The following is a 10,103-nucleotide window of genomic DNA, read 5'->3' as shown; positions in this document are numbered from 1 at the left end:
ATGTATTGTCATAATGAGACTAGGTTTGTACAGCTTTATACTACTGTAAAATGTTCTAAATTAGCTTGGTCTGTTCGGACTTACCCTACTGTGAAACGTCATAATGTCACTAGGCTTGTGCGGACTTAACCTGCTGTGAAATGTTCTAAAGTAACTTGGTTTGTTCGGACTTACCCTACTGTGAAACGCCATCATGTCAAAAGAGTTGTATAAATTTACGGTAAAGTCTTAAACCCTGGTAGAGGACGTTTATGTAAAGGACTTCGATGACAAACCTGCTCTTGATATTTGTAAAACAGAGAAATATAATTTATTATAAAGTAAATAAAAACTTGTAACACTTGATATACTATGGAAGGTTATCCATCTTTAACTTGTAACATTTGGTATACTATAGAAGGTTATCCATCTTTAACTTGTAACATTTGATATACTACAGAAGGTTATCCATCTTTAGAATCTTATTTTTATTCATGAAAAGTTTTAATTCTAAATTTATGTTTGTTGTATTAAATACGGTGGACAGATTTATTGTTTGTTTGAAATTTAGCACAAAGAGCTAACCGTGCTATGCCCACCAAGGGTATGAAACCCAGTTTGTAAGAAGCGTTCTTAGTTCACAGGCATAGCGCTGTGCCACTGGGGAAGGGGCGAACAAAGTTATGGTAGTTTTTCAGCTACTTATAATTAAACAATTTGGACACCCGAATTTCGCTAGTAAAAGCTGTCATTAGGTGTTGGACAGCTTGACGAAATACCCTTCTGGACGAAGATATTTAAAGTCACACAGAATTTTTGAAACAGCTTTTAAAAGATATGTTAAACATGTCATTATCTGTCATTATGAGTTGGGCAGCGTGACGAAATACCCTTCTGGACGAAGATATTTAAAGTCACACAGAATTTTTGAAACAGCTTTTAATGGATATATTAAATGTTTCATTATCTGTCATTAGGAGTTGGGCAGCGTGGCGAAATACCCTTCTGGACGAAGATATTTAAAGTCACACAAAATTTTTGAAACAGCTTTTAATGAATATATTAAATGTTTCATTATCTGTCATTAGGAGTTGGGCAGCGTGGCGAAATACCCTTCTGGACGAAGATATTTAAAGTCACACAGAATTTTTGAAACAGCTTTTAATGGATATATTACATTTACCTCAGTACAGTTTCAACAGTAGGGCAATATATTCAAATGTATTCAACTCACGTGTATAACAAATCAGATAATCGTTCTCAAAATTATACTGACAGCATTCATTTTTATGGAAATAATTTCACACAAATATTACGATTCTCACTACTTTTTCTTTATTTTAGTATTTAATTCTTTTATCACTAAAGTTCTCGTTGTATAAATTTGTTTGAGATTTTACTCACATTGAACAGTTTTATTTTTTTACAAATTGTGTTGTTTTGAATCTTATGTTTATTTTTATGTTTGACTCATTTCGTTTTTCATATTCCTTTCGTCTAGTAGTTTTTATTTTTAATACGTATTTCTCCTTTATAGTAATTTTCGCAGTCCAAGCACATTATTTCATACACCATGTCAGTACCGTAATTTTCATTATGTCATAATTTCGGTACTTTTAATATTAGTTCCTTCTTTAGTTACTATTTCAATTTTCACGTCATGTTTTATGAATAAACTTGCACCAATCATATCTCTCAGTTGGTCGTCTTCGGGCGTGTGTGTGTTTTTTATAGTACAGCCTCTATTGTGTTTAATTTTAAGAATTATTTTAGGTTTTGAATTTCATTTTCAACGTTTTCATTGGTGCATTATCTCGCTATTATTATTGGACAACCTTTTATTTATTTTTTAACTTTTTCATTTTGTGTGGAAAACCAGTCGATGTCTTCTATTTTGTGAATTACTAATCTGATGGTTTAAATTTTCATTATGTTTACGTTTAGTACGTTTATACAACTGTGTTCCTATATTTCTATTGGTCCCGGCATGGTCAGCTGGTTAAGGCACGCGACTCCTAATCCGAGAGTCGCAGGTTCGAATCCCTGTCGTATCAAACATACTCGCCCTTTCAGCCGTGGGGACGTTATAAAGTGACGAAATCCCACTATTCGTTGGTAAAAAATAGCCCAAGAGTTGGCGGTGGGTGGTGATGACAAGCTGCCTTCCCTGTAATCTTACACTGCTAAATTAGGGACGGCTAGCGCAGATAGCTGTCGTGTAGCTTTGCGCGAAATTTAAAACAAACCAAACAAGCGTTCCAAAAACAAGTGATCACGTTAATTCTGAACCTTACACGCTTGATTTTATAAAATCGTTTGTTGAAAGTATTACTCCTGATAAAGATGGAATGTATTACATTTACGTCTTAAAATCATTGAAATCAGATTTCTGAAAAAATATGTACAAAAAAATTGCTTATAACCGTTACATGTTACAAATTAAATATTGCTATACCAAGTCTGTTTTCTAAAGAACTTCTCTTAACACATTGGATTTCTCATGTACGTAAGCAAGCTTCTTCACATATAAGCATTGACCTATCTAGTGTTCTGTGGTTTATAACTTAACTTCTTTTTTATTAATTTCCGATAAACCTGACAGTCTCCTATAATTGATTTTGTAGAATTCTTTTGTTTTCAAGTTACTTAACATTTGTTATTTAATGTCTCTCAGGATTTTGTGTGACTGAGTAGCTCTTCAACAACGAATCATCCAAGAAACGTAAACTAGAAAACGAAACAGAAACCAAACTCGCATGGAACTGCATGATACATATTGAATATTCAACATGGTCAGGATCATGGATATGAAATTTTCCTCATCAAAAATCCAGATACAGATATATTATTCATAGGTTAACACCATGCAAGTGGAAAATTCAGTTGTTTATTTTCAAATTGTTGCTGCATTTTGAATTTTATTTTGGTACATGTATATTGATGTACACTTGTGTTCAGTTTGGAATAAAAATGGTGCTGCTAAGATGCATTTTATATTTTTCAAGATGGTGGCATGTTACTGGGACTTCGGTTGAATCATCAGATGGCAGCGGAGTTGACTGCTCAGTGATGGTTCTGCTGACCACAACTGACTGAAGATGGTCAGTGGCATTGTAGAGGTGGTCCTGACCGGGTCAACGTGACTTATCTTCCATGGTCGTTGGATAGTCATAATGACAACAGCCCATTGTTAATGGATGGTCATAATAACAACCGCTCCTTGGACGAATAGGGTCACACTAACTATGTCATGACTACTCTGTTGTGGTTTGCAGGTAGGCAATGCGACTATTGTCAGGTAGTCAGCATTGGTCACGATGGCTACCTAACGAAAGTCATAACGACTATTATAAAGCAGTCAAATTTTTTAGCTGCCAGGTATCCCTGCCACCGTCACGTGACTATTTTCCGACTACACAATAGTAAAAATGACTAACATTTAATAGTCATATTAAGTAGTCATCGATTTTAGCGACTACTTGGAAAGTCTTTTTTGGCACCGCTTGACTACCTGATTTACTATTCACAAGTCGTCGCCTTGACTAGTACTTATTTTGAGTGATGTAATACATCACAGATTCCTGATATAACTTGACTTAGATATTGAACTTTATTCAAGCAAGGTTTATTGGTTAAATATAGGCTACTTAGTTAACATTAGAATTGTTTGGTTACTTGTTTTTCTGAATTTCGCACAAACCTACGCGAGGGCTATTTGCGGTAGCCGTCCCTAATTTAGCAGTGTTAATCTAGAATGAAGGTAGCTAGTCATCATCATCCACTGCCAACTCTTGGGCTACTCTTTTACTAACAAATAGTGCGATTGACCGTAACATTATAATGCCCCCACGACTGAAAGGGCTAGCATATTTGGGGCGAAGGGGATTCGAACCCGCGACCCTCGGATTACGAGTCGAACACCTTAACCCACCAGGCCATGCTGGGCCATATTGGTCGTAATAAAATGTTGTAAGCGTTATCTGTAGAAGAATGAACGTTATTAAAAACAACAACAAACGTAACCTGTAATTGTACCAAAGTCGTAGCTTAAACATAAGCGTTAAATTCTATATAAATAGTTAAAAATAAACTAGTTCGTTTATAATTTTCGCTAAGACTAGCGGATACGATGACGAATATATAAGGAAATGTAGTGTTAGTTCACAAATTTCTTTAAACTAAGCAGAAAATAATATTTTCCTTGGTTACAATTACTTGAAACTTAAGATTAGCAATACAGGTTAAAGTTTTAGACCTTTATAAACACTAGTTTTTATTCCAAACAGTTTTTGATAAGTTTTTGTTACTACTATAAAACACAACTTCTACAGTATATAGTGTACGAATACATTATTCACCTCTTTATTTCTTGTACCTCAAACCTACGACAAAAAAATAATTTTCCAGGCTACAGTAAAGACAATATCTAATATCAAATAAACTGTGTTTTCTATGTTGAGAAGCACAAAACTGTCACATCCAACAAGGAAAATAACACCTCTATCAATCCTTTGTTGATAAGGAAAAGTTACCAGATGCATAACTCTAAGACCTCTTAAAAATCGTGTAATCCTAAAAGACAGGATAAATCTCTTACAAAGTATTATTAAACTATGCAAAGTTCTTTGGCCTAGCACAGCAAGCAATAATTGATACACTGAACGAGGAAAACAAACGATCGAACTCAATGGAACCCAATCTTTCTAAAGCAACCAGAAAAATAGCAGAACCTTCAACTTAATTACACAGTACTTGTGTAGATACAAGCACTTACATACTTTACTGCTCCAAACTTTTCTCGCCAGCTTGAAAGAGCTATGAACTTGGAAATATATTTTTAGTAAACAAAGTTACCATATTGGTATAAGAGATTTAATATCATACAGAATTTTATAAAAACTAGTGATGCAAATATGGTCTAGTTTTTAATATTTGCGGTTAAGGTAAAAAACAACAAAAGTACATATACGTACGTCTTTGGGTGTGTGTGTTTTCTTATAGCAAAGCCACATCGGGTTATCTACTGAGCTCACCGATGGGAATCGAACCCCTTATTTTAGCGTTGTAAATCCGTAGACTTACCGCTGTACTAGCAGGGGGGATATGTCTTTAGATAACAGTATTGAAATAGATACGTATACCTTTTTCGATGTTTTCTATTTTTGTCTGTGAAAAATGATAATGAATTTCACCTAATTTTGCTCTTTCCGTTTTTGTTACTGTCGTTGTTTTATTGTGGTTAAACAGAGTTTTAACTCATTAATAAAACGGTAATTAATCTTTCTTAACCATTTATTGTTTATCGTCTAATTTGGCTGTACCGTTAAGAATGTAGCAAGACAATGTTTCACTTATAGAACTAAAACGAATATTCAGTGAAATAAAAAAAAAATGTTAATTCCAGTTCTTTTATACCATTCAAAGATAAAAACGGGTCAATTCGACACTGTCGTCGTATTCTGGTTGAATTCCTTTAAAAAACAACAACACAATAATAAATGAATCCTCCGAATTCTAAATGGTATTCTTTGTTCATTGGACCTGATTATAGATAAGAAATGACGAAATAGGTTTTACAAACACTTGTTACTTTACTTTCATTAGTCTTAACGAAGTAGAACACGTAAGGCTATGTAGACACTTAATTTACAATCGTTTAATTTATCAGTTCATAAGATAGGCTTATAAACGCAGACATTGTAGATGAGACTTCGTGAAAGTAAACGATAGATAAATCTCATAAAAAATAAGCAAAACGTGCATCGTATCCTCATTTGTGTTTGAAAGTAACATGGCTATAAAATAAGGATACAATTACTTGGAGCTCAAGATAATTGCAGACTTTACAACAAAAAAGGCAATAATAAAGTTTCCTTAATGGATTGCGTGAGATCTTTAAGTTGTTGACCCACAACTGCTCAAGTGACGAGTTGGTGGAACAGACGATAGAAAAAATTATGACAATCTCATCACACGTTCCAAACATAGTTAATGAGGAAAAAACGAATCAGTTATTGGCTCACTGAAATTGTATTAAAATGGAGGCTTTTGTTCTTTCTTTTTATGAAATAACTTCTTTAAAATGCTTGTTGAAAAAAAAGAAAGAAAAGTTTCTGACCAGAGTATATAATGCGACGAGCGATCTGTAGTCTTCACTTCTACACATTAAGTCAACAACAGCGGTTGATATATCCAACAGTTATGAAGACACGGGTATGTTGATACGAAACTAAACTTGCCTATTATTGCATTTATTTTTGAAAATAATCTTTATGTAAATACGAAACTAAACTTGCCCTTTACTGCATTTGGTTTTGAAAATAAGCTTTGTGTAAATACGAAACTAAACTTGCTCTCTACTACATTTGGTTTTGAAAATAATCTTTATGTAGACAGGTACTAACCTTGCCTATTAGTTCATTTAATTTTGAAAATAGCGCGTATGTAGATACGAAACTAAATTGGTTGGTTTTAAATCCAAAACTTGTATTTTTCCAGTTACAGCAAAGTAACTCCTTAGTTTTGAACTACAGACCAGTCAGTAACACCCTACCACCTACCATACATAATAAGGGATTTCTTGCCACTTTGCCACTCTTATAACGCGTTCACAGCTTAAAGTGGAAGGGAATATTTTGTGGTTCTTTGTTTTAGAGCAAAGCCACGTTATACTAGCTGTTGTGTCTACCGCTGGGAATCAAACACCGAATTTTAGTGTTGTGAGTCCGTAGACTTACCGTTGTTCCTCTGGGTAGTATATTCTGTCGTACCACACGGAATCAGACCAGACTCATCAGATTCAAAATAGAGAACTGTACAGTAGGGTCAGACAATACGAACACAGTGAGCTGGCTATGAGTACTGTAAGTTACGCCGGGATCGTACCCTAAATTTAATACTATAAAATCCCAAGCTTATTGCTTAACAATTGTGTACCTTCATAATAATCAGAAATACAAATATTAAAATAATTTTAAGCTCAAGGTTTCAGAATAATAAAATATACTTAACAGTTAAAAAAGGTAGCAGACACTGTTTGTGTTTTTGTTTCTTATAGCAAAGCCATAACGGGATATTTTCTGTGTTTACCGAGGAGAATCGAACCCCCCTGATTTTAGCGTTGAAATCCGAATACTAAAAAAAATTAAATTAAGAATTAAATTTTTGTCCCACACAAAACTATATTTGCCAAACTTCAAGTATATTATCTGTTCAAGTAGAACTGTCATTGGTTGTTTTTTTTTAACATTGCAGTGGAAACACAATAATAAATTATTTGCAAACAGTTAGTAGGTGCTTTTAAATCCACCAAATTGATTTGAATATATTTGTTTTCCAATTGTAGTTTTCTTTAATAGTTTGTTTGTCTCTTGTTAAAATCTTTTCAGCAATATTTTTGAGATGGTTTTATTCTCTACTGTCACGTGTTACTTAGATATACTATATATCTCCGCTAGGTGGCATTTATTGCATCTCTGCTTCTGACTACAACCGTGGTCCAGGCAGAAATCCAGGACACTTTAAAAACAGAGGATGACCTGAAAGTTTCAGCCACTGGATATGGTTCAAGTGGTGGAGGGGGTGGTGGTCATGGCGGAGGCGGAGGAGGTGGTGGTGGCTCCATCAGTATTCAGGTAAGTTTACGTATATGGTTAGTATGAGAATAAAACATTATGCAGATAGAAGAACTTAGCCATCAGGGTTTTGTATTATCTACACGTAGCACAGCGTTTTGATTAATATAGAACATTTTTTGACCCGAGAGTTGTTTGGTATATGTTATTATTTTTCATTAAAAAATAAATTTGCTCTACTATTCTTCATTAGTTTATTCACATATCCTGAGATTTTAGCCTAAGCAAATATTACGCTACATACGGGCTAAATGACCTTTAACTTACGTACATAACCAATTATAATATAGAACTATCGACCAAATGGAGGCCAAGCTTTGAGCAGCGACCGCCATCTATTATACAACTACTTCTAACGAGATTGACAGTTACACTTAGAATGTACACATAGATACACTTTAATGTACGGGGCTTCGTTCATGTTCGGGGAAATATGACGTCTCGAACCTATGACCTTTTGATCCATAACGCATTACATTAAACTTCGCATCACTCTAAGGAAAATTTTAAAATCTGTCAAATCGCACATAACGTGTCTTTTAACTCAAATAATTGTATCACATTAGTTGTTGATTAATATTACTTTAACTCACAAAATAATGTTTAATTTAGAATGTAGTTTACATACACTTTTAAGTCAGTTGTTTAAACTAGGTTAGTTAAGTCGAAGTCTAACGCAAATTTCATATCTATTACACTGAAGGTAAAGAAAAATTAAAATAAATAGAAAAAACATTTAACATATCCAACGAGAATATAATTATTAAAAATAAAGAACAAGCCACATACTGGTACAGGGGTATGTCTGCTAACTTACACCGCTAGAAAACGGGTTTCGATACCCGTGGTGGGCAGAGCTCAGGTAGCCATTGTAGCGTAGTGTTTAATTTTAAGCAAACAAATGCCCCCCGCTAGTGCAGCGGTATATCTACGGATTTACATCGCTAAAATCAGGGGTTCGATTCCCCTCGGTGGGCTGAGCAGATAGCCCGTTATGGCTTTGCTATAAGAAAAAAAAAGCAAACAAATACATCTAGACGGGTTGCGACATCTGCTGGAGAAAACCGTAAGACGTGAGAAATATTCATGAAATGAGACCACTTTCACGGGCGTTCTCTGACGTTTTGTATATTTACAAAAGTTTTTAACAAACGGGTGACCGCGTGTCCACAGCTTATTTTAAAATAAGAAAACACCGATAAGAAGTCTACAGATAAAAATCACTGCAAATCAAGATAAAATAAATTTATCTTCTTTTTATCACAATATTGAACATAACAAAAGTAAGATGAATCGTTAATTGGATGCATCAAAAGGTGAGTGACAATTTGATTTGAGTAACCAGAATGTTCACGAGTGACATTTACAAAGTACGCTGTTCAATACACCTATAGGTTCGATTTTCCAATACGAATATATGCAAGAATACATACATATACACTTTGTAAAATACAGGATACCATTTGATATCAATGAAAAGTTTTTACGTATTTGTTTATGTCAGTTACTGTCTGATGTTTAAAATAGTTTCTTATTAAAGCGTATGATGGGTGAAATGAAAAGGTAACATATGAGCACATCTATTTACAGGCGATACCAGTGTCAGTAAGCGGAGGCGGCGGAGGTGGTCACGGAGGTGGAGGTGGCTTTGGAGGTGGAGGCAGTGGTGGTGGAGGCTACGGAGGTGGTGGTGGTGGTGGAGGAAACGTTGTTCTTGGACTTCTTGCTGTACCCCTTCCCTGAGTTCAGGCGGTGGTGGTGGTGGTGGTGGAGGCGGAAAGTTTGGTGGTGGTGGTGGAAGTGGAGGAGGAGGTGGTGGTGGTTATGGAGGGTGGTGGGACTAGGGTAAGTTATCCCCACTTATAAAGTGCTCAAAGCAAAACTTCACTGTCCTATAGGCGATCTGATTTAATACAAAACAATGAACATATATTTATATATATATTACTGCCATACAGAAAACTATACTTTGGTTTTTGTTTACCAAAACCGATCATTAGATATCACTGAAGTAATAACTAGAAAAATCACGACACGTGCTGAGACGTAATGGGTTTCACAGATAACGTAGTGGACCTTATCCCATATAGGTACTGTTTCGAATATTAACTAGTATATAACTAGCAAACAAGTTACAGTCGTACTGATAACGTCTTGTCAGTCGTAGTTGTTACAGACCTTATCAGAATGAATAGATATTTGTATCAGCCCGAAGAAAATTCAGTTAGCCATAACATTAAATCATAATAATAATAAAGTTGTAAAAGGTTAATTCATATATAATATGTTTTTGTTAAGGTTATTGTAGTTTTATAAACCCTATATGAATGACATTAGTTTGATTCAAGGACTTACTGTATTTTAATAAACTAAATATATTTTACGTCTCTTTAGATGCCAAACCGCTCAAGATGAGTCACTGCAAAGTTGTTACGAATTCCTTTCAACACTTTCACTGATTGGTGTGTTACGCTTTCCTGCTCAAGTGAT

The 10,103-nt window shown here is 34.7% G+C and overlaps 2 protein-coding genes across 3 annotated transcripts in view; one reads left to right on the top strand and one right to left on the bottom strand.

Moving 5' to 3' along the window:
- Nucleotides 1-10,103, bottom strand: part of LOC143251089 (uncharacterized) — a 181,802-nt gene that overhangs the window by 108,998 nt on the left and 62,701 nt on the right. The window lies entirely within an intron of this gene.
- LOC143251251 (uncharacterized) lies at nt 6,101-9,356 on the top strand. Its single transcript, XM_076502694.1, has 3 exons — nt 6,101-6,192; nt 7,437-7,613; nt 9,204-9,356. The coding sequence occupies exons 1-3, from the start codon at nt 6,109-6,111 to the stop codon at nt 9,354-9,356; spliced, it is 414 nt and encodes a 137-aa protein (XP_076358809.1). The 5' UTR covers nt 6,101-6,108.

This window comes from Tachypleus tridentatus, chromosome 5 (assembly GCF_004210375.1).
Source record: "Tachypleus tridentatus isolate NWPU-2018 chromosome 5, ASM421037v1, whole genome shotgun sequence".
Classification (NCBI taxonomy): Eukaryota; Metazoa; Arthropoda; class Merostomata; order Xiphosura; family Limulidae; genus Tachypleus; species Tachypleus tridentatus.
Note: the sequence above shows the minus strand (reverse complement) of the source record. Positions and strands in the feature narration are given on the sequence as shown.

Coding starts and splice junctions, on each gene's coding strand:
- LOC143251251 (XM_076502694.1), top strand. CDS start 6,109: ATGCGACGAGCGATCTGTAGTCTTCACTTCTACACATTAAGTCAACAA. Junction 6,193..7,436: donor CAACAGTTATGAAGACACGG/GTATGTTGATAC, acceptor TATCTCCGCTAG/GTGGCATTTATTGCATCTCT. Junction 7,614..9,203: donor GTGGCTCCATCAGTATTCAG/GTAAGTTTACGT, acceptor ATCTATTTACAG/GCGATACCAGTGTCAGTAAG.